This window comes from Microtus ochrogaster, chromosome 10 (genome assembly GCF_000317375.1).
Source record: "Microtus ochrogaster isolate Prairie Vole_2 chromosome 10, MicOch1.0, whole genome shotgun sequence".
Classification (NCBI taxonomy): Eukaryota; Metazoa; Chordata; class Mammalia; order Rodentia; family Cricetidae; genus Microtus; species Microtus ochrogaster.
Window position 1 is genome coordinate 44,145,531 of NC_022016.1, and position 19,537 is coordinate 44,165,067.

General features: G+C 51.5%; 1 protein-coding gene across 2 annotated transcripts; it reads left to right on the forward strand.

The window, feature by feature from the left end:
- Nucleotides 1-1,220: 1,220 nt before the first annotated feature.
- On the forward strand, nucleotides 1,221-17,074 carry Padi6 (peptidyl arginine deiminase 6). 2 transcript variants are annotated; one of them, XM_005352926.1, is made up of 17 exons: nucleotides 1,221-1,312; nucleotides 1,875-2,052; nucleotides 2,405-2,477; nucleotides 4,407-4,474; nucleotides 5,169-5,280; nucleotides 7,055-7,172; nucleotides 7,618-7,634; nucleotides 8,905-9,071; nucleotides 9,294-9,397; nucleotides 10,336-10,447; nucleotides 12,010-12,117; nucleotides 12,307-12,461; nucleotides 13,639-13,795; nucleotides 13,877-14,000; nucleotides 15,120-15,190; nucleotides 15,881-16,042; nucleotides 16,841-17,074. In XM_005352926.1, exons 1-17 carry the CDS (start codon nucleotides 1,221-1,223, stop codon nucleotides 17,072-17,074), a joined length of 2,052 nt encoding a protein of 683 aa, XP_005352983.1. The 2 variants fall into 2 exon arrangements, with proteins under 2 accessions (XP_005352983.1, XP_005352982.1); XM_005352925.1 differs by lacking the exon at nucleotides 7,618-7,634 and having other exon boundaries at nucleotides 7,055-7,180; nucleotides 8,902-9,071.
- The last annotated feature ends 2,463 nt before the right edge of the window (nucleotides 17,075-19,537 follow it).

Consider the following 19,537-nt stretch of genomic DNA (forward strand, 5'->3'; position numbering starts at 1 on the left):
GAACAGGGTCTCATTCTGGAACCCAGACTGGTCTCAAACTCACAGAAATCCTCCTGCCTCAGTCTGAATGCTGAACTGATGGACCGGCAGGAACCGCCACACGTGGCGTAGTGGTTTGACCTAGGTAATGCATCTCTGAAAAAGACCACGAAACTCCCCGATGGACCTGTCATCTCGGCAAGTTATCACAGGACGTGAGAATGCTGACCCTGTATTAGCAGTTTTGAAATTCACGATAACTATAAAATTTCCTTTCTGCTTTGTGGACCTAGATGGACAACAGCTGTAAGCAAGGCGCCACAGATTTACTCCACGCACCAGCTGGTGCTGCCCAACCCCCACCGCACCCCCCCCACCCCACCCCGTGCTGGCAGGAGACACAGCTGTGGGCCACTGGGTACCTTTATCACCAGGAAAAGGATGTAGGCTGCCTGCCAAGACCAGGGACTTGCAGAGCTAACCAGCTTCCCCAACTGCGACCTTAACACTTTGTCAAGCCCCCTCCTTCATCAATTTCCAAGTAGCATACACCCTAGAGCAGTGGTTCTCAGCTTTCCCAATGCTACAGCCCTTGAATACAGCTCCTCATGTTGCGGTGACCCCCAATCAAACAATTATTTCGTTGCTACTTCGTAACTTTAATTGTGCTAGTGTTAGGAATTGCAGGGTAAAATATCTGATATGCAGGATATCTGATACGTGACCCCAGTAGGGGTTAAACCTACAAGTTGTAAACCACCATCCTAGAACCAAGACCCCAGCCTTGAGATGTAGCACCCTAATCACAACCCCTTATGCCCTCTGGAGACCCTCACCCTGGCGACTCTAGCAGAATCTGCAGGGTCTTGGTCCACGCGGGTTCCAACTTCCCAGAATGTCTCTTGCTCCCAGTAGAAGGCTGGAGCCCCAAGCGATTAGCCTCTGATTCCCCAGGGTTGCAGGGTCCACAGACAGAAGCTGCTAAACATTGCTACTGACTGAAAGAGTCCCCCCCATCCCCATCCCCTCTCCCCTTCCCGTGCACCTCCCACAGCTACCAGGGAGAAAAGCAGGCTCACCTGGGTGGGATTGAGGCCCTGAACCCTTAACGAAGGGGCGGACTGGGGCGTTCCTTCCCCTACTAAAGAGGAGGGCGAGGGGGCACAAGAGCCCTGTGCGGTTACTTGGTTACTCGTTAGGTAAAGGCTGCACCCAAGAGTGGCTGCCTCAGAAGCCTTGTCATGTCATTCCAGAGTACCGTGAGCCTGTCCCTGGACAGTCCCACCCGTGTCATTTGCGTGCTGGGCACGGAGCTCACCTTGGACATCAGTGGGTGAGGCTTGGGAGCATCTGAAGGGGTACCTGCGCGGGGTAATCTGGGTAGAGTCCCTGTACCCAGGAATCTAAGGTTAGTTTAGTTCTCTCCACTGAACTGGCTAGTCTCCAGGAATCTGGTTTGGTCTCCGGGGGCCATGCAGTCCCACTAGGATGCTGACTTAATGCTTTCTTCTGCCTCTTGTTTCTAAAAGGCCCCCTTAACTTTAGGTGTGGCCATGAGGAATAAGCAAGGGGACATTTTCTTTGTGGTTCTTACATTTTCTCGCTCCCTGCATGGGAGCTGGGGCCCCGAATATAAAAGGAAGACTCGGCCGCTTGTGAGGCACTGGTGGGAGAGCGAAGCCGGGGCTGGAAGTCTTCAGAGAATGAATGGCGGTTTCCAGGGTAGGGATGGTAAGAGAAAACCTGAAGACATTAGGAGCCCCCACATTTTACCGACCAGCAGGCCACATCATCAACCCCGGAAGACAAAGATTGGAGGGCTGTCCTCGAACCTTGCTGCCCCCTCGGTCGGTGCATCCCTGAGCCTCTAATGCGTGTTGTCTCTGGCAAAGCAGGTGTGCACCCGAGAACTGCGAGTCCTTCACCATCCGTGGCTCTCCCAGGATCCTGATCCACATCTCCAGCTCAGTCATTACTGGGAAGGGGGAGGCCGTGGTCTGGCGACCAATGGCCCGGCCCATGGAGGCACTGGTGAGGATGGTGTCACCCAGCCCCGCTGTGGACGAGGACAAGGTGAGCCAGGGAGGGGAGAAGGGTAACCGTACCTACCCAGGTGATCCCAGTGTGGAAACTGGCAAGCCTAGCTGAAGCCCATTGGTATCAGGTCAGCTGCAGCTGGCTGTGTCCAGGTCCTTCTGGAAGAGCAGTCATTGCTCTTAACCTCTGAGCCAACTCTCCAACCCCATCAGTGAGACACTCTTTAAGGTCCTCAGTGGTCGAGATCCTTGGGTCAGCTCGGCAGTGGGTCACTGGAAACTTATGTGCTTGAGCACAAAGCCAAGGTCAAACGTTTAGACGCTGTCCATGACTCTGGCACTGGGCTCCTGCTCTCGGCCCTTACAGATTCGCCACGTTGTCTCCACAGGTGCTGGTCTCCTACTACTGTCCCGACAAGGAGTCCCCCACAGCCACAGCTGTGCTGTACCTCACCGGCATTGGTGAGTCTTGCTCCCTCTAGGAGCTGAAGCCGATCCAGCCCTCTGGAGAGCAGGGCAGGTGGTGTCAAGCTAGGCAGAGACTGCTGTGTGTAAAATGCCCCCCCCGTTGGACCCGAAGCATCCACAGACGTGTACCTTTGGTTTAGTGCCTCTTCCTTCCTTAATTTCCTGAGGATAAAAGCATCCAGAATCGGCATGCGTTATCTGCCCCCTTCCTCACTCTCATCGCTGACAGGTCTTGATCCAAAGTCCTCTCACTATGGATCCCTTAGCAATTGATTGATCTAAGAAGGCCTTACACTCCACATGGGTGCTCAGGAGGCCAGGGGAGGGGGGTGGCATCAGATGCCCCTGGACGGTTGTAACTGGGTTACAGGTGGTTGTGAGATGCCTGATGGATGCTGGGTACTGAACTTGGCTCCTCAGAAGCAGTAGCATCTCTTCACAGCTGAGCCATCTCTCCAGCTCCATCTCGCAGCTGCTCTGTAAGAGCCTGTGATCACTGTGTCTCTCTGCCTTGACCGGATGGTATCAGACACACCTGTTATCGTTCCCGATACACGTCACCTGAAACGTATCAAGCTCGCTCCTTGATCCTTCCCAAGGTCCTTTGCAGAGCCCTTCACCCCTAGCCGGCCACCGAATTATACCAGGCTTGTGTCACTCACGCCTCTGTAGACTCCCAACACTGTCTCTACCCAGGCAGCCCCATAGGTACTTGGGTATTGACTTCCCAACATAGCTTCTTAATGTGTCTAACTTAGTGGATCCTAAGCAAAAACTGATTTTTCTCTACCCTGCCCCAAGCCTATTTTTAAATTCCGTGTAGGTTTTGTCTATGCGCATCCAATGGTATAGTCGGCCCTTGGAGGCCAGCAGGGCGCTGAGCATCTCAAACTCTGGAGTTGGCGGGTAGTTGTGAGTTTCCAGTGGGCACTGGGAATTGAAGTAGGGGCTTCTGCAGTAGCAGCAAGTACTCTCAGCTGCATCTGTCTGAGGCTAGTAGCTTCCCCCATTGACTTCCTAAAACAAACACCTGGCTCCATTCCCTAGTCCTGCGTCCCCTGGCCGATGTTACTGTCGATGAATATATATCTACTATGGTCATCTACTGCCAAACTCTGTGCATACTTAAACACTGTGAACTCAAATGGCAGATTTTACACACTGCTATCCCCTAGGCAATCAAGCTCACTGGGTAGTGGGGCACCATGCCCACAGATGGGTTCTGAGGGTGCAGCAGCAAGCTAGGGGCCAGACTTATGGCCCTGACCCTTCAGGTGGGAAGTGGCACTTCACACAAGATCTAGGAGTGAGACTAAAGTTGAAGGAAGTCGATCTGTGTGGGAAAGGGTGGACAGTGGGATGCCACAGGAGGGTAGTCCCCAAGAAGTCTTTGGGCAGAGCCTGGACTCTTAGATCCCCAAGGGGATTCTGTATTGATCATTTGTGTATCTTCAAGTTCAAAGATTGTCCTAGAATGGTAGGGAGGTAGGTTCCCTGTTGGAATTGATTAGGATGAAAGCTGGGAGGATGAGGTTACCTTGCAATCCATGTCTGAGCTCTAGAGTAAGGATGGGGGAAGGGGAGATAGCTACTGACTTAGTCTGGGAACCGGCCTGCCTTTGAGGATACTGCCGTACCATGAGTGTCTAACCTGTGACCCAGTCTAGCTATGGATACATCCTAATATAAAATCACTCTAGAAGATTGAGGTTTTTTTTTTTGTTTGTTTTTTTTATGTCTAACTTCCTCTGACTCATCACACGGGTCTCCAGCATGAATCTTGAAGATGCTGAACTTCTCAACATCAAGATACCACATAAGGCTTTCAAACAGTGTCAGAGGCTGGGCTTGCCCTGTGAGGACCACCAGAGCTTCTGGGCCATATCAGCAGTCCAGGTGTGAGACCTTCTCCTTCCCTTTCAGAGATCTCCCTGGAGGCAGACATCTACCGAGATGGACAGCTGGACATGCCAAGTGACAAGCAGGCTAAGGTGAGGCTTACCTGGTCAAGGGAGCAAGGCAGGACCCAAGGGAAGCCATCGCTGACCTCCAGGCCCATTTTTATCTGACCTCCAGGGTATCTTTAATTTTCACTGCTATACGAGTCAAGGTTAATAAGATCGACTTCTGAATTACTAAAAGACAGCCAGGTGTGGTAGGATGTGTTTTTCCAGCATCCACAAAATAGAAGCAGAGAGACCAGGCACTGAAGGCCATTCCCAGATAACACCGGGAATTCCAAGCTAGCCTGGAATTTCTGCCTCGAAATAAAACGGCCAGATGTGGTGGCCTGCCTGTCATCCTAGTATTGGGATGGCAAAGGCAGGATGATGGGTTTTGGATGCCCTTCAAGACCTTTGTCTCAAGACAAAACCAAAATAGCCAGGTATGTAGGGGGCATTGGCTTGGTTATATAGCCAGCGATAGCAGAGTTAGAGCTCTCCCCTGCTGGATCTTGAGGGGACACATCTCTTGCAGCAGGCCTCTGTCCCTGCATTCCTGAAACCGGGTGGCCACTTGTAACCTGTATTTAGTTTTTACTCACCCAGTAGCCTTCTACTGTCACGGGTCATCGTTCTCAAGCTGCCCCCTGGGTCTCCAGGGACTGTCGGGACCAAACTCTGCACATGAGAAGCACGGGGTTTGCTTGTCTCTTTCCTGCCTCGATGTTCCTGTCTATTGCAGAAAAGATGGGTGTGGGGCCCGAATGGCTGGGGAGCCATCCTGCTGGTGAATTTAAATTCTGGGGACACGGGCGAGCCTGATGACCAGTCCAGTGATCAGGAGGTCTCCAAAGGTACATCTTCCATGTCCCCCACCTCTATGGAGCTTTGGGCATTCCTCGGTACACGAACAGGCCACAGCTGATTCCTCAAGGCTGGCTGTCTTTTCTCCATAGGTTGGTGTAGTGCCTCGTAGGAGAGCATTTGCTTAACATGTACAAAGGCCCTGGGAGACATTATTGACATACCAAAGGGTTTTATGCCTTGAAGCTGTGTAATGACAGGCCATATGGTTTCATACAAAGATGTGTGTATAGCTTTTAAAATTATTCATGGGCTGAAGAGATGGCTCAGCATTTAAGAGCACTGGCTACTCTTCCAGAGGACCTGGGTTCAATTCCCAGCACACACATGACAGTCCACAGCCGTCTGTAGTTCCATTTCCTAGGGGATCTGACACCCTTACACAGGCATGCAGGAAGACAAAATACCAATACATATAGAATTTAAACTTTTTTTTTAAAATTCAAACTGGTCATCATGGCACACTCCTTTAATCCCAGCACTCAGGAGGCAGAGGCAGGTGGATCTCTGAGTTCAAGGCCAGCCTGGTCTACAAGAGCTAGCTCCAGGACAGGCTCCAAAGCCACAGAGAAAACCTGTCTCGAAAAACCAAAAAAGTATTCATACCATGTATGTGTCTACATGAGTTTATATGCACCACATATGTGCTGGAGACCTTGAAGTCAGTGGACAGCAGATCTCCTGGAACTAGAATTTACAATTGGTTGTAAGCCACCTGAAATGGATGCTAGGAGCTAAACCCAGGTCCTCTGGAAGAGCAGCACATGCTCTTAGCCACTGAGCCATCTCTTCAGCTCTTCTGTAGGTATTTTTTTTATTAAGATTTATTATGTTTATGTATACACTGTTCTGCCTGAACGTACTGTCTGCAGGTCAGAAGAGGGCACCAGATACCATTACAGATGGTTGTGAGCCACAATGTGGTTCCTGGGAATTGAGCTCGGATCCTCTGGAAGAACAGCCAGGGCTCTTAACAGCTGAGCCATCTCTCTAGCTCTTTTGCATGTGTTTTGAGAAAGCTTTTGCGTAGCCATGAACTTTAGTTTTTGTGTGTCTACCTCCCGAGGGAATGTGTACTTCACCACACCGTTTATATGTAGTGCTAAGGACTGGACCCCCCAGGGCTTTGTGCATGGCAAACACTCTTAGCAGCTGAGCCATATCCTTTGTTCTATGAAGAGATCATTTTTTTAAATAAGATTATTAGGTATACAGTGTTCTGCCTACATGTCTGCCTGAACATCCGAAGAGGGCACCAAATCTCATTACACATGGTTGTGAGCTACCATTGTGATTGCTGGGAATTGAACTCTGGACCTCTGGAAGAGCAGCCTGAGCACTTAAGCCCTGAGCCATCTCTCCAGCCCTGAAGAGGCTGATATCAAACACCAACTCATTATTTCCTGGCTGTGAACGAGCCTCATTTTGCCCTCTGGGGGGTAGAGATGAGAAATTGACTTCACAAGGTGGTAAGAATCCTTGATCCCATAAAAGGGATGTGGGAACCTCTCTCCAGTGAGTAGGAGCCTTCAGGCTGGGGACCCGAGAGCATCCCAGGGGCCAGAGGATCTTGGATAAGCCTTAAAGTCAGACATGAGAGCTCACCTGTCATCCCAGCACCTGAGAGACTGAGGCAGGGGAATCACAGAGTTCAGCCGTGCTGGACTACTAAACAAGACCCGATGCAATTTCTACCCCTATCCCTGCTGCTTACTTTCTTATCCCCGGAGCCTGGTCTGAGCCTGTGTTCATCCTTTTGCCCAGAAATACAGAACCTGTCTCAGATGACCCTGTCTGTGGAGGGTCCTGCCTCTGTCCTTAAGGACTACTGGCTGATCCTCCATACCTCCAAGGAAGAGGCAAGCAAGGCAAGAGTCTACCTGCGCCAGAGTAAGTCCCAACCCTACTCCACCTTGGCATGCTGGTCAACTGGTGGCCCTATACCGCCTCTAAGAGGGTGCCCAGAATCTAGAGTTGCAAGTTACAGGCCAGATCTATGTTACAGGGGCTGTCTGGCTGCTATCTTTACCAGATAATTTACACATTCTACCATGGGTTAGCCATCCCGTCCTGTCTGCCGTGGGTTAGCCATCCCATGGTAGACGAGGAATGCACTGTGTGCCTGGTGACTGCAGAGGTCCACAAGACTGTGAGATTCTTTGGAACTGGAGTTAGATGGTTGTGAGCCTGCCAAATGGGTGCTGGGAAGCTGTGTCCTCTGGAAGGAGCTGGCTAGTGCTCTTAACCACTGAGGCATCTCTAGTCTGGAACCAACTTCTTAACCCCAGACCCTCTTTATAGCAAGTCTTTAGGATCCAGTGGCTCAGAAGCCAGAGTGGCAGTCGTCATGGTGCATCCATGTGGGGATGGCACCCAATCCCCTGCTCACTCCCCAGGAGGCAAGTAGCATGTGCTGCTTGCTGTCCGGGTTGATTGAAAGCCTGGGGAAAGGGACCAAGTGGAGGGGTGGGGTTGGGGAAGGGTGCTAGTTTTAACTTCCCATAACTGGCCTGGATTAACAGCTCTAGGAGCGGTGAGAAGAATCTGGTAGTCAGTGACACCAGGGAGAAGCTCGTTAGCTCAGCTGATGGACAGTTTCCAATGGGAATGACAATTGGAGTCTAGCTACTGTTATAAAGACAGCCTAATATGTGGCCATCTACCTTCAGGGTCTCTTCTAGTTATTCTAAAACTGAACTAGGTTTGGTGGTGGGGGCAGGGCACCAAAACTCTAGGTCTCTCCAGAAATCATCCATCCATCTGTTCGTCATGTGGCTGGCCAATATGCCGGTGGGGCTGCCAAGCCCGTCTTTGCATACCGAGTGCCTCACCTTTAGGGACGCCTACAGTTCTTCCCAAATGTCGGATTTGTGAGCTCAAGGATGCAACTACCTACGTGGTTCAAGTTGGACACTTGAGAATGGGTTCTCTAGCGGAGTTCTGACTCCTAGCGTGTCTGTCGAGGCCTTCAAAAAACAATGGTGCAGCCGGGCGGTGGTGGCGCACGCCTTTAATCCCAGCACTCGGGAGGCAGAGGCAGGCGGATCTCTGTGAGGTTGAGACCAGCCTGGTCTACAAGAGCTAGTTCCAGGACAGGCTCCAAAAACCACAGAGAAACCCTGTCTCGAAAAACCAAAAAAAAAAAAAAAAAAACATTGGTGCAGAGGCTGGGGTGGTAACTTGGGGCGGTAAAACCTTTGTAATCAGGAATTGCCTGAGTTCGGTTGCCAGCACACATGTAAACCTAGGTGAGGCGTGGCTCGCCCCTGAAACCCCACAGCTGCGGGAGGTAGACGGCAGAATCCTTGGGCCTTTCTGGCCAGCCACTCTTGTTGAATTAGTAAGCTTCTGGTTCTCTGAAGGAGACTTTGCCTCAGAAACAGTTATTGAGGACACCTCTGTCAACCTCTGGCTCCACACGCATGTGCGTACCCATGCGAACACATACAGTATGATGGTGCATGAAGTGACTCATGACAGTCCTGACGATCCCGGAGCCCTCAGCTTTGATGTCGGGATGGATCACAAGCCTGTTACGCTTGCCCACCTGGACTGGCAATAGCAACTAGACAGCTCTCTCTCATAGCCACTCATCCCCTTTTCTCTCCTAGAAGACGCCTATAAGCTGGTAGTAGGACCCAACAGGCCTGTCCATGTCCTGGCTCCCTTTGAGAACGGAGGGAAAGAGACCTTCTTCATAGAAGCCCTGGAGTTCCCATCCACCAGCTTTACAGGCCTGATTTCCTTCTCCGTGTCTTTAGTGGAACTGTCTCATGACCAGGTATGCCGCCAGGTCAGCAAGGATCCCTTGGGCTCGGAGGAAGAGAGCCACAGTGCTAGGCAGGACACCCAGGAATGTGGCTCTCAGCACAGCTGGGGGATGTTACAGAAAGCTGTGCAAGGCAGTGGGCTCCAGGGATGGGTGGAAAGAACAGCTGCGGACCCAGGGATGGAAGGGGGCAGATGGAGCCGGGTCGCCATGGAGACCTGTCATATGTTGCAGTTAATCCCAGATATCCCGCTATACAAAGATACAGTAGTGTTCCGGGTGGCTCCTTACATCTTCACTCCCAGCACCCAGATGCCGCTTGAGATTTACCTGTGCAGGTAAGAGGCCACCTGGGGAGGGTGTGTCACTAGCATCCTCTCCTCCCCCAACGCTGGACTAGAATCCCAACTAGGACATTTCCCAATTGCGACTTCCTGGTACAGCCAGCTCTTGAGGGTCCAGTTGTTAAATTGGATGTCTTGACATCACCTTCAAATGTCACTCGATGCCCAAGGAAAGAATGTCCACTGTGGATCCACAAGTATTCATGCCTTGAATGAAAACACTAAAACCCCAAGTTTTTGGGCTGGAGAGATGGCTCAGAGGTTAAGAGCACTGGCTGCTCTTCCAGAGGTCCTGAGTTCAATTCCCAGCAACCACATGATGGATCACAAACATTTGTAATGAGATCTGGTGCCCTCTTCTGGCCTGCAGGGATACATGTTAGCAGAACACTGCATACATAAATAAATAAATACTTAACAAGTTTTTCCAAGTGTGGTGGGATGCAGACCTAGAACCCCCAACACTCAGGTGTCAGAGGCAGGCCAGTCTAGTCTACAGAGCAAGCTCCAGAACACTGTAGTCATGGCGCTCCATCTCAAAAAATCAACCCACGTGTCTAGATGTCCCCATATCCCTATGCCCCACAAATCAATGTCATTGGTCATCGTGAGCTGCCTAGTTTCTGGCAGCCCTGTTGGAGCTACAGTCGTCCAATGGTTTGAGCAGAAGAGCCCACACAAGGGAAATAAAGTGTGTGAGTGCAGAGAGGATCCAAAGGTGTGAACAGTGTGAACAGGGTTGGAATATCACCAGTGGCCAGCATGGTCTAAGCAGAAAAAGTCCAAGCTATGCTGAAGTAGGGACAGGGACAGTTGCTCCATTCACCTTGAGGGCAGAATGTGGCCCTCTCCCTTGCCTTCCCCCTGTGACAGGGAGTATGATGGTTTCAAGGACCTTGAGGAAATCCTAGTGGGCTTCTCTCTTGTGGCAGGGAGATGCAGATACAGGGCTTTGTGGATACAGTGACCAGGCTGAGTGAGAAGAGCAGCGTGCAGGTGGCATCTGTCTATGAGGACCCCAGCCGCCAGGGCAGGTGGCTCCAGGTAACTGACCCCACCTGGGGTGCCCTAGCTATGGAGGAGGGGCAGGGAGGCTTGGCACATGCCACAAGACGACCTTAACCGTCAGACAGCAAACCACTGCAGCTCGTCAAGGATAGGCCTAGAGTTCAGCCCCCTCTTCAAATGCTAAGCTTGTTTCAAGATCAATTTGAGACCTCGGTTGCAAATGTTGGAGCTGGGCTGCGAGTCCGGCCTTGTGCCTGGCCTAACAGCAGGACCAGAGCTCGCTCAGCTTTGGTTCTGGAAAATCCTGCCCCAAGCACATCTATCTGCACACTTACCAGAGGCTGGCGTGCCACCAGGGGCTAGAGATGAATTAAGAACGGGTACCCTCGGGGCGGGTGGTGGTGGTGCACGCCTTTAATCCCAGCACTCGGGAGGCAGAGGCAGTCGGATCTCTTGGGAGTTCGAGGCCAGCCTGGTCTACAAGAGCTAGTTCCGGGACAGGCACCAAAGCTACAGAGAAACCCTGTCTCGAAAAACCAAAAAAAAAAAAAAAGGTACCCTCCAGCCAGGCCCAAGCTCTAAGTGCTGAGAAAGAGGAGGGAACAGACAGGACAGCCTTAAGCCGGTCACTTAGGTTCACTGAGGAAACCTTCAGGTGGGTTATAAGCCAGGTGCTGTTGTGGCTGTGATGGGGTGCAGGGCACCAGCTCTTCGGGTGGCAGTGCCATTAACATGGAGGTCACAATGTGAGATGTGCTTGGGGGAATGAGGTGTGATCAGGGGCAGGGAAGGGTTGCACCATGGAATAAGAGACCCTTCCAGCAAAGTACAGAAGCAAACTCAAAGCAAGGCAGGGGTGACACTCTAAAGGTACAGCCGAATTGAAAGGTCAGTGCAGGCTGGGTGGTGGTGGCACACTCCTTCAATCCCAGCACTTGGGAGGCAGAGGCAGGCGGATCTGAGTTCGAGGCCAGCCTGGTCTACAAAGTGAATTCCAGGGCAGCTAGGGCTGTTGCACAGAGAAACCCTGTCTCGGGAAAAGGAGAGAGGAGGCTAGGGATTGTAGCTCAGAGGACAGTCCAAGTTCAGTTCCCAGCATCCTGTAAACTGGGGTGTGAGGTGGTGCATACCTATAATCCCAGCACTTGGAGACAAGGCGGGGGAGGATCAGGAATTCAAAGCCAGTTCTCTGCCACATAGAACTTTAAAGGTTACATGAGATGCTGTCTCAAAAGACACCTCTCCCCCATCAACACACACACCAAAAAACGAGTCGCTTGGCTGAGATGCAGGAAACCCTGTTGGCGGGGTGTCTGACTAGAAGGGCATAGGGCAAGTCAGATCATGGCAAATGCCTGCAGGTGCCAGAAACAATTGATTTGTAAGTAGAACTTGACAAGACCTGTCACTGGGATGGGATTGGAGGTTCTCGGTCTCAAGCTGGAAGGTGGAATGTGTTGGGTGGTGAAGCCTCCGGGAAGGTTCTGAGGGCTGAGCAGGAGCTGACCAGGAGGTTTCCCTCTGGCTGCCCCCAGGGAATAGGGTAGCAGAAGAGGAAGCAGCTGAAGAAAGTTCATCTCCATCTTTGTCTTGTCCAGGATGAGATGGCTTTCTGCTACACTGAGGCTCCCCACAAGACGGTGTCCTTGGTTATTGACACCCCTCGGGTTTCCAAGCTGGACGAATTCCCCATGAAATACTCACTGGTGAGGGTGCTGGGTTATGTTCCATTCTAGTGAACTCCTCAGGGTCTAGTGCTGAGCTGGGATGGGGTGCGGGGGGTGGGGTTCCAGGAGGCCTCTGGGGGAAAAGATGTGCATAGACCTGACAGGAGACGGGACTTACATCCAGTGCTTCCTGTATAACTCTCCTTTCCCCACCGGCTTCCCTCCTAGAGCCCTGGTATTGGCTATCTGATGCACCAAACCGAGGACCATGGAGTGGGCAGCCTGGATTCTATCGGGAACCTGATGGTGTCCCCACCGGTCAAGGTTCAAGGCAAAGACTACCCGCTAGGCAGGGTCCTCATTGGTGGCAGCTTTTACCCCAGGTGAGCTGGGAGGCCAGCTGGCTGGTGACCAGCTGTCTTAAGGGGAAAAGGCCATCACCCTGGTCCCAGTAATTCTTAGTCCCCCCTCAGCAGGCCCGCTCTGCATTCTTTTTGAGACTTCAGGGTACTTGAGCCTTTGGTTTGTGGTAAGACTGGGGTTAGAAAAATCAAGTTTGGGGGCGGGGCTAGAGACGTGGCAGTTTGGGGTGCTTGCATAGCAAGCAGGAGGTCCTAGGTTCAGATTTTTCCTTGACTCATGTCTTTATGGATTTGAGGCCAGCCTGAGCATGTGGAATGCTGTTTCAGAGTAAAAACTACCCAAAAATGTCTTTGATTTTCCTGGCTTTAAATCCAACTAGGCTACTGACCCCAAACACATGACTTTTTCTTCTTTCCTTCTTTTTTTTTTTTTTTTTTGAGACAGGGTTGTTTCTCTGTAACCATCCTATCATGGAACTCACTTTGTAGACCAGGCTGGCCTCAAACTCAGAGATCCATCTGTCTTTGCTTCCCAAGTGCTGGGATTAAAGGCATGCACCACCACCCCGTGGCTTAGACACGTCTTTTACAAACATGGGTTTGGGCTGGTGGTATTAACCCTAAAACCAGGAGATCATGTAGTCTAGGGCTCAGTTAGGACCATGTGATTTGGACTTGAGCTAGGTCACAGTAAGGGCTAAAACAAGCACACACCCCTTACACACGTTACACTAAGGACAACCTGTAGGTAGTCAGTTCTCTGTGTGGGTCCTAGGGAGTCAATCCAGGTCCCCAGGCTTGGCAAGAAGTGCTTTTATCTTCTGAACCAGTTCATTGGCCCAGAGTAAGGAATTTTTTTTTAAAATATTTATTTATTTATTTATTTATAATATTTATTTATTTATTTATAATATTCTATCTGTGTGTATGCATATAGGCCAGTAGAGGGCACCAGACCTCATTACAGATGGTTATGAGCCACCATGTGGTTGCTGGGAATTGAACTCAGGACCTTTGGAAGAGCAGGCAATGCTCTTAACCGCTGAGCCATCTCTCCAGCCCAGGAATTTTTTTTTAAAAGCCGCCCTACCTACCCAGTGGCAAAAGCAGTCCATAGCCCGGAGGTGGCCTGATTCTCAGTGGATGGTGGGCATCTGCCCTGAGCCGCACCATCTCAAACACTGTTTCCATCCTCCAGCCCCAAGGGCCGGGACGTGAGCAAGACCCTGCGAGACTTTGTGTGTGCCCAGCAGGTGCAGGCCCCCGTGGAGCTCTTCTCAGACTGGCTAATGACAGGCCACGTGGATGAGTTCATGTGCTTTGTCCCTGTGAAGGATAAAAGTGGTGATGGGAAGGTTTGTGTTGGGGGCCGGAGAGGGGTACATCTGCTGAGCCTAGGGACCCCCACAGTGGGTGACCCTCATCTCCCTTCCCAGGGTTTCCGTCTCCTGCTGGCCAGCCCCAGTGCCTGCTATGAGCTCTTTGAACAGAAGAAGAAGGAAGGCTTTGGAGACGTGACCCTATTTGAAGAAGTCAGAACAGAGCAGCTGCTCTCTAATGGTGAAGTGACTTCTCTTCACCTAGGAACTTGTTTTTTTGTTTTTTTTTTTTTTTTTGTGGCAAGGTTTCTCTGTATACCCCGACTGTCCTGGAACTTTAACTCTGTAGACCAGGCTAGCCTCAAACTCGCATCCACCTGTCTCTGCCTCCTGAGTGCTGGGATTGAAAGCATGAGCCACCGCCACCTGGCCACCCTAGTACCTTCCAGAGCGGTCCTCAACCGGTGGGTTAAATGACCCCTTCACAGGAGTCCTCTGACATGCAGGATATCTGATTTACATCATGATTCCTAATAGTAGCAAAATGACAGTTATAAAATAGCAAAATAATTTGTGGTTGGGGTCACTAGGACACGAGCTGTATTAAAGGATCGCAGCATTAGGAAGGTTGAGGACCACTGACCTAGGGTCTTTGTCATTCTTGGTGGAGAGGGCACAGGAAATCCTAAGAGGTGGTAGGATGGCCATTGTTGGAACATACCACACCAGGAGGGGGGCACTCTACTATCCAGGCAGACCCGAGATTCTGGGCCACAGTAAAGTGACTCCATTCACCCAAACTGATGCTATATGACCTCCATGAGGGGCCACAGGGCTTGGTGGCATTGACACTTCCAGCTCTCCCTTAAGGGAACAAAGGTGTGCTCCAGGCCATCTTCTGACCTCAATGTGTGAGGGGAACGCAAAGGGACTGACTTCTCCAATAAAGAGGTGGGGGCATCAGGACATTTTCTCGGCCTGGATTAGAGACTCGGGGTACCACCCCTCTCCTGAGTAACGTTCTGTGGTAGGGTCCAGGGACACCTTGTCACAGGGTGAGAGGTCATGTGTCACCTCTGGGCTGGAACCTGTGTGTGTGTGGGAGTGAGCACACAGAGTTGAGGTGCCCTGAGTTGAGGCGGGGCTGATGACTCCACACTAACGTACTCTGAGCTTGCTTCCCCTCGAACTAGTGGCAGTAAATCCTGCCTGAGTTTTCTGGTGCTGTGTATCTTAGTTGGCATCATGTAAGATACTAGACCCAGGTGTAGTACCTGAGGCTGACGATGCAGTCACTGGTCTGAGGATGCCCCACAGGCTGGGTGGGTCATGCTGGGCATTAATCTGTCCCTTTCCACAGGGAGGGAGGCCAAAACCATCTCCCAAATCCTGGCTGATCAGAACTTGCGAAAGCAGAACGAATATGTAGAGGTAAAAGCCTGGGGTGCAGGATTGTCCCCAAGGTGCTGGCACTGCAGGGCTTGGGGGAGGCCATGATGCTCCTGGGGGGGGGGGTGCAGGCAACTGCAGGCCCAGATATAGACTTCGGGGGTGCAGCGGTCCTTACTACTCAGACCAAGAACATACTATGCCACGGTGCACTGGTGCCGTGGCTTCTGTAGAACCAGTGAGGACCACCTGTCCTCGCAGGGTGGGTACCAGATGGACCTAGGACAGGTGGCTTGATCTTATTTCAAGCTGAAGTTGGATACCAAGGGTGTTGGCATCAGCAGGGATGTGCCCAAGGGGGAGAGTGTGTTGAGTAGGCAGGAGTGGCTGCTTAGATCTGAGGGAAGGACCTGAAGAGTTCTGTATGCTTCCCACAACTCCCACTGTGTTCCTGTGCTCCCAACCCGCTCACCTGCAGGAGGCTTTGACACTAGTGGCCACCCAGCAAAGATGAGTTGAGGGACCCTTGCCTTTTCTGAATTCTCAATTCACTTTATGCTATACTACGTGTTAGGGAAAGACACGGGTGGCCGACAGGGTTCCTGGCTCATGGGATTTGAGCCAGATAGAAGCTGCTCTAAGGCCTCCTCCGGATCTGTGCGGCATCAAGCAGAGCTCCTTCCTGATAATGCTTACGTTCCTGCTGTTTCCCCTGCCTTCCCTGTGCTGCAGAAATGCATTAGCCTGAACCGCACCCTCCTAAAGAAGGAACTGGGCCTGGTGGAGAAGGACATCATTACCATCCCACAGCTCTTCTGCCTGGAGCTGCTGACCAACGTCCCCTCCAACCAGCAGACCACAAAACTCTTTGCGAGGCCATTCTTCCCTGACATGGTGAGGGCTGCTGGGCATGGCTGTTCAAACACAGCCCGTGCTGCTCGTGCCTTGGTGGCCATGGTGCTGGATTGTATCAGACGGTTATAGCCTGAAATGAGAGTGTGGTGTAGCCCCCAGATTCACGTGCCTTGTACCAAAGCTGCTATGCATGGGTTAAGAAAGAAGGATATCAAGGAACAAAGCTAGGTGTGGTGGGAAAACTCTGGATTACTGGAGCCCCTGGAGTCATAAAGCTGCCTGGGATAGGGTTCACAGACAGGGTCAGAGCAACAAATCCAGAGGCAAATAGGTAAGCCCATCAAGGTTAGGGGCTAGTCAGAGGGAATTCTGTGTTTTTCAGAGAAACATTGGCAGGCACTGGACAACTAAGCAAAAGTAGATTGATTTCACTGAGATTGGTTAGAGATGCCCTCATGGACACAGGCTTAAGTTTGGTCAAGCCTAAGAAGAGGGATGTGTGGTTTTTCCCTATATCAAAATCTATGCCCCTGGGCTGGAGAGATGGCTCAGAGGTTAAGACCATTGCCTGCTCTGGTGAACCAAAGGTCCCGAGTTCAATTCCCAGCAACCACATGGTGGCTCACAACCATCTGTAATGGGGTCTTGTGCCCTCTTCTGGCCTGCGGGCATACACACAGACAGAATATTGTATACATAATAAATAAATAAATAAACAAACAAACAAACAAATAAAATCTATGCTCTTCCCACTCACCCACCCACACCCCAGAAGAGGTAGGGATAGCTTTTATTTCTGGGTCCTGGCCCTGCCTGACCCTAGTTCTATCTTAACAGCTGCAGATGGTTGTATTGGACAAGAATCTAGGAATCCCCAAGCCTTTTGGGCCCAAAATCAAGGGCACCTGTTGCCTGGAACAGAGAGTCTGCGACTTACTGGAGCCCCTGGGTCTCAAGTGCACCTTCATTGAAGACTTTGACTGCTACCTGACCGACATTGGAGATGATCGTGCCTGTATTATTATCCGCCGGGTGCCGTTTGCCTTCAAGTGGTGGAAGATGAGCCCCTAAGCCCTGGGTCCCAAAGCTGCCAGATCTCCCCCACAGGCCCAGAGTGAATGGGTCTTTACTATACATAAAGCAGTTAATAAAGCAGTAATGGCACATGATTCCTGGTGCAGTAGGTTGAAGGGAAGAAGCTGGAGAGTTAGGGTAGGGCCCCTCGGATCTACCAGCTGTAGATCCTGGAGGGAAAGGGAAATGTGGAGAGGGAGCTTTAGATAATAACTGCAGAGCAAATAAGACAGGTTCTGGATGCAGCTTCAGAAGCTGCCTGCATTTGGAGGAGAGGCCTGGGCTGCTAAGGGAGCTTGCCTCACTTGGGCTGGATGCAGCCCCTAGTCACCACACACTGGGGAGGACTCAGGCTGGCGAGAAGACCCTAGAATGAGGCCAGTGCTAAGTCTTGTCTGGCTGGGAAGATAATCCCCAAACCTGACTGCTCTGAACATAAAGCCTCCATGGTACATCCACAACTTGGGGCTCTATTGCCCAACTTGAGGGTGGTGTGGATGAGAAAACTGAGGGCTGATAATCCTGTCCACCCTAAAGCTTTTTTTTTTTTTTGAGACAGGGTCTCATGTTGCCCAGCCCAGCCTTGAACTCCCTACATAGTCAAAAATGACCTTGAGGGCTGACGAGATGGCTCAGAAGGTAAACCTCAAGTTTGGTCCCTAGGACCTACACAGTGGAACAACGGATTTCCAACTGCATGCATGTAGGCAACCCTCATCCTCCTGCCTCCTTCCTACCCAAGTGCTGGCCTGCGTGTAACTATGGTTAACAGCAGGAATGGGGCCAGGCGGTGGTGCATACATCTTTAATCCCAGCACTCGGGAGGCAGAGGCAGGTGGATCCCTGAGTTCGAGGCTAACTCCAGGACAGCCAGGGCGGCTACAGAGTAACCCTGTCTCACAAACCAAACAGTGGGAGTGCAACAGTGCTCTGGCGTGTTACACAAGCTCTCTGCAGCGAAATGACAGGCCTAGCACCACTTCTTAGGTGTACCAAGGGACTCCTGCTTTCCTGGAGACGGCTAGGGAGGAGCTGGAGGTGTGTGGGTTAGAGCACTGGCTGCTCTTCCAGGGGACCCAGTCTCAGCACCCACATGGCGACTGATGACTGTAATTCTAGTTCCAGGGGCTCTGTCTTTTGGCCTCTGAGGCACTCGCTACATGGCACACGATGCACACACACGAAGGCAAAACGCGTAAAATTTTAAGCTTAGCTTACTGTCAAACTTGCTCTGCCCGCCTCTGCTGACCTAGCTCCTAAACCGAGTCTGGGCTCTGCAGCTGTTGTCCCTGACTAGTGCCTGGACAAGGCTGCTCCTTAGAACTCTCCCACACTGTAGTCACAGGGAACCAGGGTCCCTTTGTCCTCGTCCCCAAGGAGCTCCAGTACCATGAGAGAACTAGGGAGGCTTCTCCACCAGCCGTCAGCACAGACCAGGCCTGGTCAGGGTAAGGTCTCCAGCTCTGCAGCGAGCTTCCCAGAGGCTGTTCCTGGAGGGGGGTGGGGGGCGGATGACTACGGCCTTTCAGCAGAGGCTCCCTGTGACCAAGTGAGTCACGTGACTACACCTCATTTCCTCAACCTCAAGACTGCTTGTGTGTGTTGCAGGAAATGACAGCCAGGATGTGCAGTAGCCCTCAGGGACCTCGGTTCAAGCTCAGTTCCTGTGGTGGGAGACAAAAGGCTGACCTCAGCGCCCCCTGGTGGGTAACTGATCAAACTGAAGCAGCCAGATAGCCTTAGATATCTGTTCTTAATGTGGGGTTCCCTTCTCATAGACCCCACAGGACTGGGGTGGATAAAACTTTGCTGAGACTGCTTGCTCATCTAGGTTTGATCCCCAGTACCAAAACCTAAAGGCCGCGTAGAAAACATCTTAGGTCAACATTTAAGTGAGTGTGGTACACACACCTTTACTCCCAGTACCTAGAAAGCAGAGGCAGGTAGACCCGAGTTCACGGTCACACACAAAATTCAGGCCAGAAGGAGCTACATAGTGACACTGTTTCCAAAACCAAACCCACCAAAAACCAAACCCACATTCAACACACCCGACCCCACGAACATCAACAGCTAGCCACCTTCATGCCCTGTACGCTCCCAATAACCAAGGGCTGACACCTCACATATGCTGGAAGAAGCTAGCCCGAGCTACATGAGACCTTGTTGTACCCATGAGCTGGGACATGTGTCCTGGGCACCTCTATGGACATTCCCACTAAGGAAGCCTCTGACAGTTGTCAACATGCTGGCCTTTGGCCATTCATCATTTCTTAGGGATGGTCAGGGCTCTCTGTACCCCTCTAGTCCAGGATGGCCCAGAAGCTCTTTAGGGGCTACTTTTACCCTCTTTGGACACTTTTTAAGAAATATATATATTATGTATACAGTGTTCTGCAGGCATGTATTCCTCAGGCTAGAATAGGGCACCAGATCTCATTACAGATGTTTGTGAGCCAC